The 22,669-nt window shown below is 67.1% G+C and overlaps 1 protein-coding gene across 3 annotated transcripts in view; it reads left to right on the top strand.

Annotated features, from left to right (window-relative positions):
- Positions 1-22,669, top strand: part of BAHCC1 (BAH domain and coiled-coil containing 1) — a 55,853-nt gene that overhangs the window by 9,756 nt on the left and 23,428 nt on the right. For all 3 annotated transcript variants that reach the window (XM_059147886.1, XM_059147885.1, XM_059147884.1), the window contains exon 2: positions 13,479-13,658. In XM_059147886.1, coding sequence (XP_059003869.1) covers positions 13,479-13,658 — 180 coding nt within the window. The remainder of the gene's footprint in view (positions 1-13,478; positions 13,659-22,669) is intronic.

Genomic DNA, 22,669 nt, shown 5'->3' with positions numbered 1-22,669 from the left:
GCGTCAGATGTCTCTGGGCTTCGGGGCCACAGGGTTTGACATCATAGGGCTGGAGGTGGAGATGCTGGGCCTGGGCAGGGCCGCCTGCGAGTTTGGGAGCCCCATAGGTAGGGGTGCTGAGCATGCGTCTGGAGATCCCAGGGAGCCGTCCAAGGCCAGAGGCAGGATGGCCCGTGGGAACTTAAGGCTTTTCTTTCTTTCTTTCTTTCTTTCTTTTTTAAGATTTTATTTGTTTATTTAACAGAGAGAGATCACAAGCAGGCAGAGAGAGAGGAGGAAGCAGGCTCCCTGCCGAGCAGAGAGCCCGATGCGGGGCTCGATCCCAGGACCCTGAGATCATGACCTAGGCCGAAGGCAGAGGCTTTAACCCACGGAGCCCCCCAGGCGCCTGGCCCGCGGGAACTTTAGGCCGAGGCCCCCGGCAGGTCCCGGGGTCGGAGAGGAGGAAGCGTCTGTGAGCCTCTCTTAGCTCTCACCTCTCTCGTCATTTCTCTGTCTGAGCGGGAAGAGGTGCTCGTCATACGGGGGCCGGGACGCCACCTTGCGCGCGAGCGGGCCTGGGTCTCTCCCTTCCCTGCGCGTCTGTCCCCGGCCCGCCCTCCTTGTCCTCAGCCCCAGCCCTGCGGCGCCGTGGATGTGCCCTGCAGCCTCCTTCCTGCTCCCCTCCCCCTCTTCCGTCCCCCAAACCCTGACCCCAGACCGACACCTGTGCCCAGCCCTGTGATTTGGGCCAATGAGAGTGAGGCTCAGTGAGGACAGCTGGGGAGACCCCCAGGGAGGAAGTCGGCGGGGGAGGGGGGCAACCACTGGCTGCGCATGGGGACGGCCACCTACCCGCGGCTGGCGGGCTCTGTCCCTGCCGCTCAGCTCCTGGCAATTCTGGGGTCCGCGCTGGCCTTCCTTTCTCCCTCCTCCCCTCCATGCCCCGTCCTCGGGCTCTCCACGGGCAGCCCTAGAGCCTAGCCTGTCTGTTGACCTAACCTGGGTGCATCTGCTGGGAAGCCCCGGTGGGCGGCCGGCCACCCCGGCCCAGGCGTGTGATGGCCCCAGGGGGCGGTGGGTGGAAGATGTGTGTCCTCTGGAGGCATCTCCCACTCCCCTTCCCCTCCACTGCCCCCCTGCGCCCGAGGGAGCCCCGAGCTTCCCGTGGTTTCTGGGCCTTCTTACTCCCCCTCTGCCCCGCGGACCCTCCACCAGCCTGAGCACCTCACGGAGGTCCTCCCCAACCCTCCTCCCTCAGTCCTGCTTCCCGCCCAGCCCCTGCTCCTGCCTCCCCTGCCGCCCCCATAACCCTTGCCCATGCACTCAGCAGGGCACCAGCCCAGATGCCGCCTCCGCAGCACTCTCCAGGGCGCGGGTGGCCCCCAGGCGGCGGGTTCGGGACCAGGCCTGGGTGTGACTATGGTGAGGGCAGAACTGGGGCTCCCACCTGCTTTCTGGCCTCAGCAGTGGCACCTTGTAGGAGGGTGACAGCAGATCCCTTCGTCCCTGGCCAGGGTGCACGGGAGGGAGGGGGAAGGAGCTGGCCTCTGGAGCTGCGGGACAGCCATCCTGCCCACTCAGCCTGCAGTGTACCCCGGCCACTCAGGCCAGCGGGTCACTCGTGGGCACTTTGCCTGAAGCCAGTCCCCTTTTTGAGACTTTTTGCATCCCTTTGGGCCTCCTAAAAATAAGCTTTTAATTTATTTTAAATTAACATTAGAATTAATTCTAAATGAAATTGTAACGCATCTTTAGGCCAGCTCTTAAAAGTCCTTAACGTGCGTGAATACAGAAAAGATTGGGAAAAGTTGGGAAGATGTTCATGAGACTGTCCCATCCCTCATAGCCTCTTGTAGGTTTGATGGCAAATACCCAGCAGGAATCCGGAAAGATGAAGTCCGAAGGGCCCTCGAGTGGGAGACGGGCAGACGGAGTGGGAGACGGGCAGATGGTCCTTAGAGTGTCCAACGCAAGGGGAGGGGCCAGGACGCGACCCCACGCAGGGGCCTCTGTGGCTGCTGGCGCCTGCAGGGATCAAGGGCTGAGGTGACCTCGGGCTTGGCTTGACGGGAAGTTGGGGGGCACCTGTGTGTCTGTGTTGCCAGGGTCAGGAGGTGGCCGTCCGGCCAGGGTGGGGCTGGGGGAACTTCCCACGTAGACCCAGATGTTGGGCTTTTCTGCAGAAGCAGATCTGTACCCTGAGTTGCCGACTCCCCTCCTGATCCTTCCTGAAGGTTCCTTCTTTGCCCTGGGCTCCCCTGTAAATGCAGCAGAACCTCTCCCCGCCCAGGTTCTGTGGCTTCTCTATGCGTTAGTGAGGTATTGCTGTGTAACAGATCGTCCCAAACTTGGCGGCTTAACGCAGCCAACACGATTGCCTCGTACTCCCTGGGGGTCAGGAATCGGAGTCGAGGTGGCAGCCAGGGCTGTGGGCATCTCGGGGCTCGGCGGTTGGGGGGTCCCCTTCCAAGCTCCCCCCGCGTGGCTGCCACAGGCCTCAGTTCCTTACTGGGGCCGGCTGCGGACGACGGTTCTGTACAAGTAAGTCTAATCCCTCCCACGCCCAGGGGAGGGATTGCATAAAGGCATGAATACCAGGGGTCGGGGGCGTTGGGAGCCCCGCTCGATCTGGACCCTCCTGAAGCTGTCACGGCCCCGGAGGCTCTGGAGGTTGTCCCCTGTTCCCCCCCCCTCCCGGGCTCCCTGCGTGGGACCTGGCCCAGCCTCTCAGCCTCTGTCCCCTCTTGTCCAGCTCAGCCCCCTCCTTGCTCTGCAACTCTGTCATCATCTCCTCACGGTGACCCCTCCCTGGCCTGTCCCCTCCAGCAGCCTGCTGCCTGCTCGGTAGAGGACCCAGACCAACAGGGATCTGCTCCTCTGCAGGCTGGGCATGTTGTCCTCTGACCACCTGTGCACCGTCTGCTTCAAGACACGCCACCGGGGGACGCCTGGGTGGCTCAGTTCGTTAAGCAGCTGCCTTCGGCTCAGGTCATGATCCCAAGGTCCTGGGATGGAGTCCCGCATCGGGCTTCTTGCTCGGCAGGGAGCCTGCTTCTCTCACTGCCTCTGCCTGCCTCTCTGCCTGCTTGTGTGTATTCTCTCTCTCTATCTCTGGCAAATAAATAAAAACCTTAAAAAAAAAAAAAAAAAAAAGACATGCCACCGGCAGGCCTGTGACTCAGCCCCAAAATGGCCTCAAGGACGGTGCAGGTCACTGAGAGATCCAAGGGCCGTTGTCAGAGGCCAGGGTGCCTGGCCTGCGGTTTCCTCAGCTTCCAGGCTGGGCCGCGGTGGGACTGGGTGACCCCGTGTGTGGCGCGTGCTCTCCATAATCGTTCGTCTAGTGAATGACCTGGGTTAGAGTTTCCGTGTCCGGACGGAGCCCAGGCTCCAGGCTGCGGCTTGGGTGACAGGGACGTGGCCTGGTGAGGTCTGGGCAGCACTTTTCACGCTGTTCTTGAGCCAGGTGCCTGCCCCGGGGAGGTCAGCAGGTGCCCTGGGCTTACCTGCCCCCCGCCCCGCCCCTGGGAGCCAGTGCAGGTCGGGGCAGACCCTGGGAACCTCGCCAGGCCCTGGGTCCCTCTGAGGCTGCGTGTGAGGTGCCCACTGGGGCCTTGTCCTGTCCGGGCAGCCAGCACAAAGCCCTTCCCTCTTCTGATTGTGTTGCACACAACACTTGCTCAGAGCTCAGGCTGTGAGTTGGGCTGAGGGGATCAGTCCTTAGGCTCAGGGACAAGTCCCGCGGGGCTGACGGGGTCCTAGTGACAGAGCTCAGTGAGACCACTTGCTTGCCCTGAGGTCACACTGGGAGCAGGGCGAGAGCACGGGGCTCGGGGCTGAAAGCCCAGGGCTGGTTCTCTGCCCCCTTGCCTCCTGCCCTGGCCGCTGGCAGGCCCCAGGCCTCCGGGAACCAGGGAGCAAAGGGCTGGACGCTGAGGTGGGAGCTTCAGGGGACACTGCTGAGCCTTTGTTCCGGAGGAAATTCTTGCTGGGTTCCCCCAGGCATGGGCCCCCAGGGGCTCCCCTGGGCTGGCCGTCCATCCGGCCCTTCTGGAAGCCACCCCTCCCTCCTCGGGGCTGCTCCTCTTCCTGGGGGGGGGGTCTCGGATCCGGGGTCTGCTGTCCCCCACCCCAGAGCTGCTCTTCTTGCCCTCAAGAGTCCCCGGAAACACCATAGTTTCACCTCTGAGAAGTGAGGTTTCCCTTCTCCTTCAGCTCGGTGTTTCTAGAGCTGAGAATTCCTTATGTCTGTCCTTCTAGAAGAAGCTGGAAGGATGCGGACAGCCCACGGGGCACACTCCATCCCGCGCCCGCCGCCCTGCCCTGCGAGCGCCGTGGGCCCAGCACCACAGGCTGAGCACTGTGCATGGGGCCAGGTCTGTGCCTCCCGCCAGGAGCCAGGAGCAGCCCCGGGGGGGGCCAGGCCTTTTCCTGCTTCTGGCCCTGGGGACTAAGAGGCAGTGGGGAGGGCTGGGCCTTCCGAAGTCCGGGCTGCCTGGAGGTCTGTGCCAGGAGAGGCCCAGGCCCCGGGTCGCTTGGCCCGCCTCTCTGTGGGGAGTGTCGGCTGTGGGTGCCGCGGGCTGGCCCAGAGCCCGTCTCCCTCCCGGGGCCCCTTGGGGATCTGGTCGTATTCGGTGGCTCGGGGGCCAGTCACCGTGGCTCTCTTAGCCGGACACCCCCAGGCCTCCACGCGGCCGAGGGCATGGGCTTGGCAGGCCTCCCCGGGTCCCTGTCCTCTGCCCGCACCTCCCCCACACCAGCCAGGCACGGCGATGCAATCTCACTGAGAAATACAGCATTTCTCGCTGATCAGACCCCGCCCTTTCCCCATCGCCTCCCCGACCCTCGTGTCTCACACCCACGGAGCATTTGCCGGGGCTCACGTGCCCATCGGGACTTCCCTCCGCATCCCCAGGCTGTCCTGTTTGTGGCCTTTGCCCTGGGGTGCTCCCTGGCTCTCTGCCCTTCCTGCTGGTCTCCCCTCCTTCAGGGCTCCCCTGCCTGGCCGTGAGCAGAACCCTGTGGCTGAGAGGCCCCCCTCCAGAGCCGGTCCCCTGTCAGGACCTGCGGGGGTGCTGGTGCCGACCAGGCCTGAGGCAGGACCAGCTTCCCCGGGGGGCTGGGGTCAGACGGCCTCAGCCTGGAGTCCCTCTGGCCACCCGCCTTGCCCGCACCCCGTGCTCGCTGGGGCACCCAGGTCAGCCCGCCGCTGTTGCTTTGTTCCCCATCGGGTTGAGGTCCTGGGAACCCTAGACTCGCCCGGGGCCCACGCAGGCCCTGGGCCTCTTCTGCCGGGGCTGGAGGGTGTTGAACGGCTCGGGGGCATGGCCGGGTGCTGAAGGCAGGGCCCTGGGCGGGCCCTGGCTGAGTTTCAGAGAGGGGGCTGGTGCGAATGGGGCCTTGAGAAGTCAGGAGTTGGGAAGGGACATGGTTTCCGGGAAGGGGCAGGAGGGTGAGCCCCGTACTTGCCAGAGTCGGCAGGGACACAAGGAGAGAGTGGCGCTGGCAGCAGGGACCCGCCGACCTTCTTGAGAGCGTACCGGTCTCTCTTTCTGAGAGACCAGAGGCTGCTGTGTGCAGCGACCTGCGGCGGTCTCGGGTCCCCCTCCTGGCCCCACGCCAGGACACCGCAGCCCGAGCCAGCCCTGTTCTGGGAGTCAGGCCCTTGGTCCCCTGTCCTCAGGCACGAGGCCGCAAAAGCAGGCCCGAGTGCTTGCAGCGGCCCGGGGGGAGCTCTCCCAGCCCAACATGCTGGCGACCCCACGGCCAGCGGTCGGGACCCCAGGGTGCACAGCTGTCCCTGTCTCCGGTCCCGCCACCACGGAGCTCCCGCCTGGGTGTGGGTGCAGGGGGCTGGCTCAGCCTGTAGCCTTGTTCGGCGTCTTCGGGAGGGGACTTTGGATCCCTCCACGCCCACCCAAGCCAGCCCAACCTCCGGGCCTTGCAGGGTGCAAGGTGGGAGCTGTAGGGGGCGCTGGGGCCGGGTGCGGGGCGTCCCCTTCCTCCCCCAGGAAGATGTGGGGCCTCTGAGCGCCCCACCCCGAAGCTACCAGCCTCCGGGCAGGGTGCGAATCTTGCCTTTACGTAGGACAGCAGAGGGGTCTGTGAACTCCACTGGGAGCAGGAGGCTGGACTTGGTGGCTTTGGTCCGGCTTGGAGAACTGAGGGAACCGCCTCTGTGGCCAGCGGGCTCGGGGACAGCTTGGGGGACGGCTCAGAGGCCAGAGCCTGGGCAGCTGTAGCACTCATGCCCTCGGCTCCACAGCTGGTGCCCAGCTTGACCTACAATGGCGGTGGCCTCCAGGTAGGGGAGGGCCCTTGGTCTAGGAGGTACCTTGGTCTAGGGTTCTGACTACCCATACAGGAGGGATAAGTGGACGGTTGGGTGGACGAATGGGTGGACGGATGGATGGACGGACCCACAGGTTGGGAAGGTGCCCCAGATGGTGGTAAGCCTGACCCCAAGTGGCCTTCATCCCACTCCTGTCTCCTACCCCTTCATTTCCCCCGCCTGCTGCCCTTGGAGCTTCTGCCTGATGCAGGCAATGATGTCGCCTTCATGGGGCTGGGGCAGGGGGAGGAAGCTCACACCTGCCAGACATCGGTCTAATGCCAGGCCATGCGGGACACTCTGGCCGGGTCCACTTGGCAGACAGGGAGGGGCTGGCCAGCAGGGCAGACTCCTCACCCTTCAGGCATGGAGGCTTCCATTGGGGTCCATCCTGTACTGGCATGACCGCTCAGACCACCCTGTGAGCAGACCTGCCTGGGCCTGTCTGACCACAGCTAACACAGGGCAGGTCCAGGGGAAGCTGGAGGGCATGGGGGTCCGGGCCCAGGGCACAAGGGGGCAGAAGACCAGCATCTAGACCCGCACGGCCACCTCCTTGGAGCTGGCTTCTTTCAAGATGGTGGGAGGGAGCTGCCTTGCTTAGGCCGAGGCCACTCTTCCAGCTGGGGCATGCGGGGGTGGTGCTGACCAGCCCTGGCCACCTCCCCATGCCCACCCCCCAATATTTTGCTGCCCTCGGGAGTGTCCCGGAGGCGGAGGTGCCGGCTGCCTGCCAGAGAGTGTGTGCAGGGAAGGGAGGCTGCGGGAGAGCAGGGGCGAGCAACAAGGGGGCGGCCCTTGGCCGCTGCTGCTGCACCCCCCGGCCGAGGGGCCCTCTGAGTCGCTCTCAGCATCGAGTCCGAGGGCGGCCCCTTTGCCCAGCCAAAGGGCTAAATTTACCCTTTTAATAAGAACCAGACTTATATCCGATTTTCCTTTTCTTTTATTAGTTCTGGGCTGTTGGTGGTTGGGCCCCTGTCATCCTGCCTCCACGTCTGTCCGCTGGGTGGTTCGGCAACCACAGAATTTTCCTATTATGGCCTGAGAACCGCTGCCTTTGGGCCAACCCGGGCTTCTGGAAGGTTCTCCTGGGCCATTGGAAAGGGGCTTCCCATGTGACACACTCGTGCTTCTGGGCGGGTGCCCCTTACCCTGGGCTGCCTCCGCCTCGTAGGGCTGGGCCGGCCAGGAGGCTCCCTCCCCCACGGCCTCACATTCCTGCCTCCTGTCTCTGTCCCTTCCCTCTCCCGGTGCCTGTCTCAGGCTCCTCTTGTCTGGCCACCGTCTCGGATTGTGGACAGCAGCTGCCGTTGCTGGGAGGGGCGCTCGGGGACTCCCAGGGCCGTGGTGGCAGAGGGCTGCCTGGAGGCCGGGCAGGGCTTGGGTCTGGCCAGACCGAGTGAGGGAATGGTGCTGGACAGGCCGACATCCGGGGGCTGCCCGCTTGCGGCCGGAGGGGACTGCCCCAGATCTGGACGATGCGTGGGTCCTGGCGAGGCAGCGCAGCAAGGCTGGCCCTGCAGGGGCGCGTCCCCGATCAGAGAGGGCTTTGTGCCAATCTAAGCCGCTTCTCTGCGGCAGAGAGGGTGGGCTGCTTGTGGGGAGGTGGGCCTGGCCACGTGGCCTGCCAGCTGTCCCCCGGCATCCACATGACTCCTGGAGCCACGTTCAGGTCCAGGTGACCGGGGCTGAGCAGCTGGCTTGGGGCGCGGGAGTTGGGAGCGCGGGAGCAATAGTTTGGTGCTAAGTAGGGCTTCCTCCCACCACCACCGAGCCAGGGCGCATTCCCACCTCCCGGGATGGAGGAGGAGGTGGGCAGGACCCAGGTAGCCAGTCCGCCTGCGGTCCCCTCCGGTGGCACCCCGCGGAGCAGACAGAACCAAAGGCCAGGAGCCTCTTCCTGAGTCCCAGCCGGCGAAGGGACCGGTTTGTGGCAGTCGAGCTCTGGGAGGTGGGTCTCGGGCCCCGCACACAAGAACACGACGGCGTGCGCGCTCAGAGCCGCGTGTCCACACCTGTACCCAGGGTGCGGGCTGAGCCCGCCGGCGTGTGCACCCATGGCCACGTGCGCACGCTCCCAGCCATGCAGCCAGGCCCAGACGCCACACGGGTGCCTGCACAGCGCCCCTCGGCCGCCCTCTGCCCCGCGCGTGTGCTCACCATCCTCTCACGCCTGGGCTGGTGGTGGGTTCCAGCCCCGCGGGACCGTCCCCTGGGTGCATCTGGAAACGGAGCCTCCAGAGCACACCCAGAGCGGCTCCCTGGGCGGCGCTGTGGGGCTGCCGGGCAGGGGCGGTCCCAGAGCGGCCCCTCCCTCCAGGGCTGGGTCGCCCCATCCCTGTCCCCTCTCCCACCTGCTTTCTAGCAGGCTAGGCCAAATCCTCTCCATTGTCGTCCAGGCGGGACCGAGGCCGGTCACCAGCTGGGTGCACTCCTTCCTCGTGTCCTGTCCCGGAACGAGAGGGCTGTGGCCAGGCCCTGCCGTGGGCTGCCCGTCCTTCCTGCCTCTTCTTCCTGACCGCTCCTTCCGGGCCTGGCTTGGCACGGAGGAGCCCTTTGGTTCCCTAGGCAGACCTCCCGTCTCTCCAGTGTCTCAGCTGCCTTTGGTGTGCTGGGGGAGACCCAGGGATGACCCCGGGAGAGTTGGGGAGCCCTGCAGGGCCTGGGGCGGTGGGGAGCCCGAGCAAGTGTGAGTGGGAACTGGTGGATACGGAGCCGGGGAGTGGCGTGCCGGCCCCTCAGCTGGGCTCCAGGAAGGGCTTGGTTCTCGGGGGCGGCTACAGCCGTCTAGGCCTTTCCTTTGCAGCATATCTGGGTTTCCAGAAAGGGAGGCGGCTGTCCCCACGGCTTACTCAAGACAACGCAAATACTCATTGTGCCCAGCTCTCTGAGCCCCTCTGTCTGCCCGTCTTCCCTCTTCTGCTCCCTCTGCCATCAGCCTGGGGTCACAGAGAGGAGACCGGCTTCCCGGTGTTCCCACCATAGGACAGCCTGGTGCGGAGGTGGGGGCCGGACGGAGAGGGGGTGCGGTGGTACTGTGGGCACCTGACCTCCCGAGTCCCCAGGCCTAGGGTGTACTGGCACCCCAAACCCTGCGTTGCTGCTGGTCGGTCTCCGTGGTCCCTAGACGGGGCCTCCCCGGCTGCAGCTGTGCTCTGGGCCGTGGCAGGTAGGCCTCCCAAACAGAACAGCCGTGGAAGGCCCAGCTGGGCTGTTTGTCCGGGCCACACGGAGCCACCTCTGCCAGGGCCGATGCAGCTCGTCGCCGGCCGGCCGCCAGCCTCTCTGCGCAGCAGCCTGTGGGCGGAGGCGGGGCTCCATGGTCACTCAAGCCTGGCTCCACTGGGCCGGCCGCCACGAGGGACACAGCCGCCACAGCCGTAGCCCAGGTCGTCTGGGCCTGGGGATGAGGGGTCAGATGGGGCTCAGGGCCGGGGCTGTGCCTGAGGAGCCAGGCCGCTGGGGGGTGTCAGCAGGCCCTTCCAGGAACCCTGGCCCCTGGAGCTGTCTCCTCAGCCAGCCCGGCGCCCAGGCCTCCGCAGGGTACTAGGCGAGCTTGGGCAGTGCTGGAGCCAGGACAGGAGCCCTGTGTCCAGCTGGGGCTGGTCAGGCACTGGGGGCCTGAATGTGCAGTACAGGTGGGCCGTTTCTGGGCCCACGAACACCTCGCACCGCGTCCAGGCCTCTTTCCTGAAGTCATTCCACACATGTACTTTTTCTGTGATGAGATCGGACCGTGCACACTGGTGGGGCTGGGGCGGCCTTGGAGAGGACAGGCCTCATTCAAACCGCAGCAGAGGTCCTTGGCACCATGGAGTCCAGATGCCCCGTGGTGGGCCTGCCGTCGGGGCTGCATGAAAGCAATTACTGGGAGGTCTGTAGAGCCCCTGGTCTGAGAAGGGCGGGTGCCAATGGCTCTAGGATTGGGGGTCCTAGCCGGGGGCAGGGGTGTCCTAACCAAGCACCTCTCTGGCCTTCCCTGATGCTCCGGGCTCCCACTGTCCCTTCCCAGGCCAGTGACCACGACAGTCCGTGGGCAAGGACCCTGCCAAGAGGAAAGAACCCTTCAGCCCAGTTCCCGGCCAGACTTGGCCGCGAGGCTCAGCCCTGGCCGAGGCCCAGGCCGCCTCAGCTCACGCTCTGTCTGGGCTGGCTACTGGTTGGCGGGAGGGGCTGGGGAGGCAGCAGCCAGGTCAGCCCAGGCCCCTGCTGGCCAGGCACATTGCCATCTCCAGGCTCCTTGGAGGTGGAGGTGACAGTGAGAGCCAGCTAGGGGGGGCTTCATCAGCCCACTCCCTGCCCCCCACGCCCCATAGTCACCCCCCACGCCCCGGGCAAAGCCGGCTGGACCTTCAGCTACTTCTGAGCCGCTCAGCCCGAGTGGCAGGGTAGAGACTGAGCCCTTCTGAGCAAGGAGTGTGGAACCCCATGGCACAGGATTCCGGCCAGGAGACTGGCCTGCGCATCAGGGGGTGTGTGAACCCCCCGCCCCCCAGACCTGGTGCTGCAGACTGGGGATTTAGGAGTGAGTCTGTGACGGTGGCTCAGGAATGGGGTGTCCGTGTGGGCAGTGGGGGTGCCGGAAGCCCCGGTGGCACTGTGTCTGGGCGAGGGCCTTGTGGTGTGCTCTTGGGGCCAGAGGCCTCCAGTGACCCCTGCTTCCTTCCTGGAGGGCACTTTACAGTGAAGGTGCAGGCCTCACATTTGTATGACAAGCCTCTGTTTTCAATATGAAAGGGAAAGAGAGGAGAAGCTTCCCAGGGCCTGGGACCACCAGAGGCAGCAGGGTTCCATGGGGGTGGGGGGGCCAGAAGGTGGAGGAGGGGCTGGGCTGGGCTGGCAGGCTGTCCCACCCCCTTCATTGCCCATGCCCTGAGGCACGGGTCGCTTCTCCCGATTCTGAGAAACCATCTCTCTGAGGATCCCCAAGAAGGTCCCCCCTCACCCCCCGACCCCCGGTCAGGAGATAGGCTGTGTGGGGCGAGGTCGACCCCAGGCTTGGGGGCTCTGGCTCAGCGGGAAGTACGTCTCCTGCCCTGTCTCCTGCCCTGTGGAGCGGAGAGCCTGGGCTGGCTGAGCCGAGGTGCTGCCCCTCCCCCACACCCCTTGCAGTGCGACCCCCCCCCCCACGGGATGGTGTCAGAGCAGGGCACCCCGAGAGTCTCCACCCACCCGAGGGCCAGGATCCGTCACCCAGGGCCATGGTGTCCTGGCACCTGCCCAACCCAGATTTCAGCTTTGGACCGGCTCCAGGCCTCAGGCCTCTGCACCCCGTCTGTCCTGGCCCCAGGTGGGTCTTCAGAGGTTGCCTGGTGCCTGGACCCACCTCCAAGCCTCAGCGTCCCTGGACCCGAGGGCCAGAGGGCCCTGTGCAACTCTGAGCTGCATTTCCCGCCCAGCCTGAGGCCTGGCCCTCCGCCTCGCCCCCGCGGTGTGGGAGAGCTCAAGGTGCGGGCTTCTCAGGCTGAGCTCCTGGAGAAATCCTTTATCCAGACCCAATTCTTGGACTCGGTTGCCTCCCAGTGTCCCGGGAGGAGCAGGGTGGGAGGGATTTCCCTGGGAGGGTGCGGGGGTGGGAAGCCCTGGGAGACTCAGGCTGGCCCGGGCGAGGCAGGAAGAGGCCTGCTCATCCGCCAGGCATGGCCCCCCCCTGGGGTCCCTAGAGCCCAGCAGAGGCCGCCCTCCTGCTCCTGCCCCTCCGCCCACGGCCTCTGGAGGCCGACACTTCCCTTCCCAGCCCAGAGTCCCTCCTCTGGCTGGACTCCTGTGGTCTGGCGGCGGCCCATGGCAGTCCCAGCCCTGCGGTTCGGGAAGTCCCTGGCTCGTGGGCACCTTCGTCCCCTGCCCCTGGGTCCTCTCGGGGTCTCCGTGCAGCCTGACACCCACCACACAGGTCAGGTTGAAGCCCGGCCCCCCGCCAGTGCTCACAGACCCACCTCCGTGGCCTCCGCCCAGGGAAGAACTCTTCCCTCCCGTGATGTCCCATTCGCTCACAGGCGGGGTAGGAGGCCAACAGGGTCCCCATCGGGGCCGTGCCTCCCTCACCGCTGCTCTGGGCCTCCTCTGTGCTGAGTCACCCCGTGTCTGGGAAGCTCCCAGGGCCAGGCCAGGCTGGGTGAGGAGTCATAAATTCCCCCCCGCCTCCCGGGCTGGGAAACAGCCGCCCTGACTCACCTGGGGCAGGGCCTGCTGCCCGTGGAGACCCCCCGAGCCCCTGCGAACCCCACCGGGCCCCTGCACTCAGCCCCACGGGGTGGTGAGCCCGCAAGTCCTGGCTCCCCGTCCGCTGGGATGGTCCCAGGCCTGACTCACAGCCCGTGGAACAGAGGGGACCAGGTGCGACCAGAGTGGGGGGCCGCCTAGCCCAGCCCTAAACTACCGGCCAGGCCCCGGGGCTGTGCGCGGTCTGTGAACACACATGGCCGGTTGGCGTGCAAATCCCGGGAGGCCCGCTCGGCCTGGCCGTGGCCTCTGGATTTGGGCAGAGGGGACACCCAGTGACGAGGGTGCAGGTGTGCCTGGAGGGCCACGAGGCTGGCGTCCAGCGGAAGCGCAGAGGTTTCCTGGGAGGCCGATGACTGTGTGCGGTCGCCTGCCAGCCCGGCTGGGGCATGACCCCGGGAGACCCCCGTGGCTCTGAAAAGCGGGTCCTGGCCTTCTCCGCGGGCTTCTCTCATTTCGCTCCCTGGGACGGGGCTGAGGAGCCTGTCAGACGCGGCAGGAGGTTGAGGACCCCACTGCGGGGAGAGGCCATTCTAGCCCCGTGCTGCCTGCACGGTGACCGAGGCTGCGGGGCCCACCGGGCTGGGGCAGGGGGACCGGGGACACTGGAGCTCTCTTGGGAGGTGTGGGCAAAGCAGTCTGGCAGGTCGGCCGTGGCGGGGGGACCGTGGTCTGGGAGAGTTGGGGACTCTCGCTGAGCAGCTGGCTCCCCGCGGGCACAGTGCTCGGCATCTGGCTTGGGGGGCGGCAGAAGTGCAGACAGTCACAGGAGGGCAGCGGACCCCAAGTGTGCCTGTCGGGGGCCTGGATGGGTGGGTTCTCCTGCCGGTGACCTCCGAGCTCTTTGAGGACAGAGAGTAGGGAGCTCGAGAGTCAGCACCGGGGCAGGGCTCCGCGGTGGGGCAGCTCTGCTCAGACTCACTGTTGTCCCCCGTGTCCACAGCCGGCAGCCGTCTGATGGGGAACTCCCCGGCCTCCTCTTTCATGGGCAGCTTTCTCACCGGCAGCCTGGGCTCAGCTGCCCCCGCGCACCCCAGCGGCCCCACCCCAGCCCCCTCGGAGCAGGCCTACCGGGCCTCCCACCCCGCCACCTCCCAGATCTGGTTCTCCCACTCCCACGAAGGTAAGCCCAGGGGGTGGCTGGCGTGAGCAGAGGGGCTCCCTCCCCTGCTGTGGCCTGCCGAGGAAGCCCCCACGGGGGAGGGGGTAATTGGTTGGAAACGGGTTGGTGGGGGGGCACCAAGCAGTGGTCCCGGCCAGATGTGCACCACAGATGAGCAGAGGGAGGGAAGGGGTGTGGCCGAGAGGGCTCTGGGAGAGCTGAGGAAATGTGGAACACAGCTGGGCAGGCCGGGGCCGGGCTGCACCCTCTGCCTGGGGCTGCACCCACCTCCCCAGACTCAGAGCGGTATGGGCTCCAGATGTGCCAGCTGGGAGGGAGGCAGGGGAGGGGAGGGGAGAGCTGTCAACATGCTCACCCCGCCACCTTGGGGGCCTGGCCGGGAGCGGAGTCCCTCCCAGGCTCCCGGCCTCCCCGTGGAACGCAGCCCGAGGCACATGGGCCATGGCCCCGGCCCCCCGCTGGGACTCGGGGGCTCCCCGCAGCGTCCCCCGCTCTCCCCGGTCTGTTCAGCCCCTTGGCGCGGCGATGCCAGGAGCATCCGAGCCCCGTGCCTAATGGCTCCCGTGCGGCCCCGGAAGGGTTAAGGCCGGCGGCGCTGGCTGGCACGCGGGGAGGTAATTGCAGTTGGCAGCGGGCACGGAGGGCTCTCGGCTCCTGGCACCGGCGCCGCCGTAACTCAGTGACGGCTGGGCGGCAAGCTCGGCGTTTGCAGAGCGCGTACCCACACACCGCGCCTGCCGCCGTGTTCCAGGCCGGGAGATTAGCGCCCGGCGCGGCTGGAGAGCCAGAGAAACTTCTTTGTGCAATCAAGAAAGGGGCTGTTTTCCAAACAGGACAGGTGACAAGTGAGGGACAGTTGTTAAAATAATCTGGGCTTTAAGCGCCGTGCGGAGTGCACATGACGGCCAGGCGATAAGGAGCGGCTCTCCTTCCCCGCGGAGGGAGGCCGGGCGGCCCGGGCAGCCAGGGCGGGACCCCTGGCCCCTACGCAGCCCAGTGTAGGGGTGTGGGGGTGGCGGGAGGTTTGGCTGGCAGCCGTGGGTGGGCCCCAGGCACTCTGCGCCTCTCCCCCGGGCCCCTCCAGCCCTTCCGCCTTCTGTGTCTGCCAGGCGAGTTCCCAGCCCTGGCGGGAGCATCTGGGAAGGATGTCTGTGGGAGGGAGGAGGGCGGCCGGCGGGGGGGGTCAGGCAGGGGGAGGCCTGCAACAGCCACAGGAACCACCTCCAAATAACGAAGTAACGGCCATGCTGCACCCAGGTCCAGCCGCAGGTGCACGGGCGCTCCCCGGCTAGCTGACTCGGTTTCCCCTCTGTGCGGGGGGTGGGGGGGCCCGTGGTCCGGTCAGCAGCTCTGCTCCAGGAGGCACGGACCCCCACCCCGTGTCACCCTTGGGGACCTTGTCAGCGTAGAGGGCGGTTTGTGGGCAGCGCCACCTGCCCTGGGGCCCAGGGAGGTGTCCCTGTCCTGCCCCCCGGGGGGCCGCAGGGAAGGCGGGAGGGAGGCAGCCTGCAAGCAGCGCCCTCAACGGCCTCCCGCCACTCACTTCCCCTGAGCCAACGGCTGCCTCTGCATCGGGAGATGAGCTGCGGGCCCCGGGGGCAGCTACCTGGCGGGGTGGGGTCCCCCAGCCTCTGCGGCCTCCACCCCGTCCTGCGTGCTCCAGAGGATTCTCGGAGGCAGGGCCAGCCTGAACGGGAAGGGGGTCAAGGCTAGAGCACCCCGAGGGCACTTCTCCCTCTCAGGCCGGCCCTGAGGTCTGTCCGTATCCCCCCGCCCCCGCCCAGACACGACCTGCACCTGCTGGGGCTTCACACGCCCGCCGCTTGGTGCCTGCCAGGGCGAGGGGCTCCGTGGGCAAGGCAGGTGAGCAGAGGACAGAGAAGAGGAGGCGGCCTCCGAAGCTGGGGCGTGTACGGAGCAGCCCGAGGCCCAGGCCTGGGAGAGGGAGCAGGGAGAGTGCCCCCCACCCCCGACCTGCCCGGTCCTACCTGAAGGAAGCTGCGTGTGTGTGCGTCCTGGGGACCGTGCAGCCACCTGCGCCGGCCAGGCCCGCGCCTCAGTTTACCCCTCGCCACCTCCCTTCTCTCCGCCGTCTACGGAGCGGCCCCGCCTCGGGATCTCCTTCCTGCGGGGGTTCCCCTGCCCTCCGCCCTCTGCCTGTCTGCCTGCCGCAGCCTCGCTCCCCGACGGGCCACGTGGTGCCGGCTGCCTCGCCGTGAGCTCGGAGCGTGAAGGCCGGCGGTGGGGGGGGGGGGGCAGAGCGAGCAGCAGCGCCTGCTGGCCGGCTGCCCTGGCACAGTGCCCGGCTGCTAGTCTCACTGGGTGCCAGCTGGCTCCCCGCGTGCCGGGGCCTGTTTCTCTGCCGTGTGTGTTCGCAGAGAAGGGGGGTGAGGCGGGCGGGGGGCACGCGACACGGCCGGAGAGCGGGGGCCGCCAGGCATGGTGGGCTGCCTGGGCGGGCTGCTTTGAGGGCTGGCTCTCACCCTCGTCCTGCTTCCTTCCGCCGCCCCCGGGCTGGGCAGGCTGGCAGGCGCCCAGCAGCGCCTGCTCACCGCCCCTCCTTGGCCTGGGGCCGGCCCGGAGGCCCGGACTGGGCGGCAGGTGGGAGCCAAGTCAGGGGAGGGGTCCAAGGGACCCCACGGCACCCGCAGCTCCAGGCAGGACTGCCCGCTTTTCCGTTGGGGAACCCGGCTCGGCATCTGGGGGGGCAGCCATCTGAGCAGCGCCCAGGCTTCCTGCTTCCCTGGCAGAGCAGCTGGGTGCCGGGGAGGCTGGGGCTGGAGAAGCCGTCGGGAACATCTGGCCTGGGGCAGGGCCTGGCGGTCCAGCCCGCAGGCCTCCTGGCCGCCTAGGCTCGCCCAAAGGAAGGGACCTGCCAGAAGCCGGACGTTCCCCTCTGAGGCTTAGGGTGGGAGTGGGCTGCGGAAGTGCAGGCAGGGGTGAGCCAGTGTCCAGCAAGGCTGCCTTGGGTGGGTCAGAGTGGGGGGGCGGGGGGGCACAGCACAGCTGGTCCCATGGTCATGGAGCCTGGCCCCTCTCTCCCCACCCCACCCCCAGCTGCAGGCTGGGACCACCCACAGGGCCGTGAAAGGAGATTCTGTTCCTGGGGGCTCAGCTGGGGAGGGGTGGGGCCCCCAGCGGCCGCACACCACAGGCTACCGCGGTCTCTAGTGCCACCTGGACGGGGAGCTGTGGGAGGAAGCAGGCCCTTGTGCCGTCCACGGCAGTGGCCCCCGGGGGCTCTCTAGCAGAGGCGGCTACTGCTCTCCCCCGGAGCTGGGCCAGCCTCCAGTGGGTGCTCCCTGATGCTCCCCAGCTTCCCCATGCAGACGTTGGGGAGGCTGGAGCATGTCTGTGCGAGGGCAGAAGGGCCGCCCAGCACCCCCCACCTCCGTGGGACCTCCGGCCATCCTGCCTCCCAGAGTGTGTGTTCCAGAGCCACGGAGAGGAGCCGTGTGAGGCGGGTCTCCCTCCTGAGCCCCAGCCCCTCTCCCCCCCACCCTGTCCGCCCTTCTCCCTCTCCTGGCCTCTGTTCCCCTGATGGCCTGGGACTCTGACCCCACAGAGCCACTGACGACCGCCCGTGTCTGTGGTCGCCCTCACCCTGCCCCCCTGACCCCGGCCCCTGCTGGAAGGAAGGGGGTGGCTCGTGGGATGGCTGGCCGCTCTGAGATCTGAGGACAGAGTGTGGGAAGGGCCCCAGCTCCCCAGGTCCCAACGTGGAAATCAGGGAGGCCCGTCCCCTACGGACCTCGGACCCCCTCCAGAGCGTCCTTGGGGCTGTTGCGTGGCCTTCCCTGACCCTGACGGGGTGCTCCGGCCCTGGCTGCTCCCTGCTCTGGTCCTTGTCTCCTGCGGTCCCGGTCCCCTGCTGCCCGCCCGCCCCGCCCCCGCCGTGGGCCCGAGTCTGGCGCTCAGGCAGGCTTCCTCCACGTGGCTCCTAACTTGTGCAGTTGGTTGCTGAGGGCACAGGTCCCCGCCTGACCCCTGGGAGGCTAGTCCTGGGCAGGGTCACTCTGCCGGTCCAGCCTATCTTGCGCTGCTCTGGGTCCTGCGCCACAGGTGGCCCTGAGGGCGGGAGGCCCGGGCCAGTCCCTGGCTCTAGGTCAGGCCGGGAGCCCACGGGTGTGCTCAGGATGACGGCATTTTGTGGGGACCCTGGCCCAGGGACGGCACGTGCATCATTTGCTTTTCGGAGCGACGCCATGGCAGGTGGGCGGCTTTTCAACCGTCTTACAGGGGAGGGAACAGGCCGGGGAAGGTGTGTGGCGGGCTTTGAGTCTAGACAGCCCAACTGAGAGACTGTCCACCCCTCCCCTTTCCTCGGCAGCCCCAGGTCCCCCCAGCCCAGGCTCCCTCCGCCTTCCTCGTGTCGGGAATGGGCACCCCCTTTCCCAGCTCCTGCGGGGACCCAGGTAGTATGCTTGTCCCGGGCAGCCGTGGGGGGGCAGGGGGTGGTCAGGACCCTGCTGGACCAGCCCCAAGGCCCCTGGCCCTTGCAGGGGTCACCTTCACTGCTCAAGAGTGGGTCCTGAAAGGCTGGGGGAGCCATGGCACCCCTGGGCCTCTGTTGCCCCAGATGCACCCGGCTGACCGGGAGAGCCCTCCTGACCCAGGGTGGTATAGTCTCACACAGCCTGGTGGCCAGCCGGTGCCCGGCAGAGGCCTCCCTGAGCGCTTGCTGTGTCTGTCTGCCATGTCGCCCGTAGCAGCTGTCCACTGCTGGGCCAGGGTCTTGGGGCTTCCTGGGCTGACGCCTGTAGTGCGAGCACGGGTGAGGACAGCACCGTCTGGGCTGGGGAGAAGTCCCCATGTCACTGCCCGGGCAGACGACCTGTCTGCGGCACAACTGTAGATGGGGCTGGGTTGGGGTGTCCTCGTGGCCCCCAGGATCCTCTAGGCTTGGTGACCGCCTGTGGCCGGGCCACCCAAACCCTGGGGCTTGGAGCCCTCCAGAGGGCGAGTAGGCCGGCCTGGTGGGCTCCCGAGTAGCCAGGGTTGTCCTGGGGGATCTCAGTGAAGGTTCTGGGGATCACGCCAGTTTGCCCCCAGCCCTCCCAGGCCCTCAGGCCCCGCCCCTCTCTGAGGGAGCTCTGCATCTGTGTTCAGGGCAGCACGTGCCAGGAGCCTGGGCTGTCCGCAAACTGCCTGGATCCCGGGCAGGCTGCCTGCTGCTTTCATGCCAGAGCCGCCCAAGGTGCAGGGCCTGGCACCTTCCCCCGGCTCTTAGCACTGCTGTGGGCCTGGGATGAGACCGGCGCTGCCAGGCCCTGCACCTTGGGCGGTGGGGGGCACCTGAACCGGGACGTTGACAGATGCTATGAACCTGGAACCACCACAAGCCCACACTTAGGCCCCGACCCTCAGCTGTGGGAGGCCGAGGTGCGGGCACTCCCTGAGGGCCGAGCTTCCAAAGCCCACTCCGTCCTGGAGAAGGGGTCCCCCTCTGGAAGTTCAGCCTGGACAGCCTCGGTCCGACCGCCGAGTGTGAGGGGGCCTCTGGACGGAAGCTGGGAGGACATGGGGAGGGGCCGTTGCGAGGCTATTTCGCGAGGCTATTTCGAGCAGGGGTGGCACGTCTCCTGCTCACTGCCCGTGCCTCCCCTTCCCGGGACAGAGGTTATTAGTCAATCGTGGCACTCCAGGTGCATGTGGCTGCAACCTCAGAATCCTTTTTTTCTTTAAGTATTTTATTGATTTATTTGACAGACAGAGATAGACAAGCAGGCAGAGAGGCAGGCAGAGAGAGAGGGGGCAGCAGGCTCCCCGCCGAGCAGAGAGCCCGATGCGGGGCTCGATCCCAGGACCCTGAGCCGCCCAGGCGCCTCTCAGAATCCTGTTTAACCCAGCACTCTGCGGGGTCGCTGTCACTTAGTAGACCTGCGTGCCACACTTGGAATCCCCGACATCCTGAGAGGGGCGTCGTGCAGGAGCGAGCCAGCGTCCGGTCATGGGGCCGGGACCCCTAGCAGGGCCTGTGTGGCGGGAGCGTCCCCGGGCGGGTGGGATCTGCAGGTGGGAGTGGGACATCCGCTGGGCTCCATCTGGAGGCCCTGACCCTTGCTGAACCCTGGTCCCCCAGTGGTCTGGCCCAGAGGAGATGGGGCCTCTGATTGGCCAGTTGGGCATTTGGGTTCCTGAGAGCCGGCCCTCCAGGGTCGGTCGTGCTGTGGGGAGCTGCCTTCGAGGTCTGGCACTGGGACCCTCCTGGGACCCGCAGCCACAGCTCGAGGCCTGATAGTTGGTGAGAACGTTCCAGCAGTTGGAGCCTCAGGATGCGGGGGGCGGTCACCCTCCAGAGAGACGGCCCGCTGTTAGTCAGGGTGGCCTGGGGGATGGGGTGTCTGTGGCAGAAAGGCAGAACCCTGGGGGAGGGAAGGTGGCCGGGGCCCCCAGAAGAGTTTACCGGACTCTGGGCCTGGGCTGGGGGGCAGCTTCCCCTAGAAAGTCCCAGTCCTCTGGTTGCCTGGCCACACGCCCCCACACCCCCAGCCTGGCTTCCCGAGAGATGCGAGAGCAGGGCCCGGGGCCTCCCAGGAGGGTGGTCTCTGGGAGGTCAGGGGCCGGGGGAGTCGCGTGGTGAGGCCCGGGAGCAGAGAGGTGCTGCGGGCTGGTCCGGGTGGCCCCGCTCGGAGAGGAGGGCCAACATGGGGGTGCGGCGCCCCCCCCTTCCTCTCTCACTCAGAAGCTTGCAACAGACCTTGGGTCCTCCCAGGCGCCGGCCTCTTCCCTGGGAGAGGGTCGGGAGAAGCCCCCGCCCCTCGTGCTTGCCCGGGTCCCCCACAAAGTGTCCCCGCCTTTTTTTCCTTTCTCCTCTGCGCGTCAGACCCGGCCTCTGGGCGGCCCCTACGCGGGAGGGCGGCCCACTCCCCACCTGTCTCCCCAGCACCCCTGACTTCCCCGGACAGCCAGCAAAGGCCCAGGGGATCCCGGGAGGGGGCTCAGTGTGAGGTCGCTCTGCCCCCCAGCAGCCCAGGGACCTGGAAGGTGCTGCCCCTGCCCAGGGCCTGACTGCGTCTGCTTCATTGCCCCCATCGGGTGAAGGCCTTGGCCCTCTGCCCCGTTGTCCCTTATGTCACAGGACTGGCCGGAGTCTCTTGTGGCTCAGAGCGGCAGGGTCAGGGTGCAGGGTGTCCTCCATCCTGTGGAGTCGTGAGACGCCCACCGAGGCTCGGGGCTCCTCAGAGCTCATCAAGGCCCTCCGGGGCCTCTAGGGCAGTCGGAGCCCAGGGACAGGTCTGGGGCCTGGTTCCCCCGACCCTGGGCTGTTGCTCTACACACATTTGCCCCCTGTCCCTTAAGGTGGTCACAGCAGCCCCAAACCCAAGGGGTACAAGGGGTCCGGGAAGGAGGTCCCCAACCACACTATCCCCTGCAGGGGTGTGGACTTGAGGAGCTCTGGTCCTGCGTTTCTGGTGTCCAGCCCCCTCCCCTCTCCCTGCGCCTCGGGCCTCAAGCCCTGCTGACGACCACAGCCCCCACGTTGTCCCCCGCATAGCCCCTTCAAGGACCCGGCCGTGGGTTCCAGCCACGGCGGCCCTGGCTGGTGCCCCCGCAGTACAGCTGCTGTGTAAAATCGGCTTTTCTTTTCTTCAGGTCAGAGAGGATGGTCGTGTTGGGGGAAAGAAAGGGACCTTTCTGTGTCCGGGCTGGGAGGCCCCTGCCCCCAGGCCCCTGCAGCCCCCTCCCCCGCCCGGGTCCCCGGTCCGTGCCCTTCTGCTGTTTCTTCCTTCTCCCCCCACTTCCCCTGAGGGGCAGGCTGGGGGTGGGAGGGGGCCCCTGCGCTTGGACGGCCACCCTCCCGGAAGGACAGGTTTGCGCACGACAGGCACCCTCACAGCGCCACCACGCAGCGGGTGGGCAGGCCCGGACCTCCCCGGGGGTCACAGAGGGGGGGTCCACGCTCGGGAAACGGGTTCTGGGCAGGAGGAATTTACAGACTTCTGTTTACCAAAACGAGGCCCGTAAAACATTTAACAGCAGCCAATTAAAAGGGGACAGCTGTGGTGGTTGAACCTCTCCCCCTCCCCGGCCCCCCGCCCCGCGGCTCCCGGCCCCAGCCCGCTCGCGGCTGTTGTCGGGGCCTCCAGGAGCTGAGTGTGATCTGGGGAGCAGCTGTCCCAGATGCGTCTCTGCAGACAGACCGGGCCAGTTGGCCGGACTCTGCGGACCCGGCCCTGCCTCCGCGGGAGGGGCTGGAAGAGAACCACCCGTGGCATCATTAGGGTCTGGAAGGGGCCTGATCCCGGCGGGGGCTCCCATTCGATGCTGGCCATGTTCCAGTCCAAGCTCTGCCCCTGCAACCCATTCTCAGCCTGCCCTGGGGCAGCACAGCTCCCCGTTAGCCTCAGGCCTGGCGAGGGGCCTCCCGGACCCCTGACGCTCAAGGTGAGCTGCGGACTGCCCCGCACCCCCGCGTAGCTGCAGCGGCCCAGCACTGACCTAGAGCCCAGGCCCCCCTGGCTCCAACCCTCCACCCCCCTTCCCTCCCACAGCCCAGCCAGGCCCGCCTCAGGCCATGAGCCAATGTCCCTGCCCGAGGACTAGGGCTTGGGGGCCTGGAGGACAGTCCTGTGGTTCTGACCCTGCCCCTTCTGGAAAGGTGGTTCCCTCGGGGTACCCCATGGAGTGCCCAGCCACCAGCTGGTACCTTACCGGCCACCAGCCGGCACAAGAAACAAACGTTCACTGGGTCCGCAGAGGGATTTGGTCATAAGTGCAGTTCGGGAAACAGAGGACGAGTGAAAAGGAAGGGACCCCTCCGTGACGCACTCCGAGGGGTACGGCTGCCCCTCCCCCGCCCCAGCATGTAGCCCCCAGCATGTGGCTACAACAGGCACTCGCTTGGGGACCTGGCCTCGCCTGCCCTCCGGGACGGCTGTCTGCAGGGCCCCGCAGCAGCTCCTCTCTGGGGAAACCCCTGGATGGCGGCTTCCTCTTTGCAGCCAAGGCCACCCAGAAGGGTGGGAAGCTGCTCCAGGAGCCGGTCCCTCCAGGGACAACAATCCTGG

Source organism: Mustela lutreola, chromosome 15 (genome assembly GCF_030435805.1).
Source record: "Mustela lutreola isolate mMusLut2 chromosome 15, mMusLut2.pri, whole genome shotgun sequence".
Classification (NCBI taxonomy): domain Eukaryota; kingdom Metazoa; phylum Chordata; class Mammalia; order Carnivora; family Mustelidae; genus Mustela; species Mustela lutreola.
The sequence above is the reverse complement of the archived record's forward strand: the minus strand, read 5'-3'. Positions and strand labels throughout refer to the sequence as shown.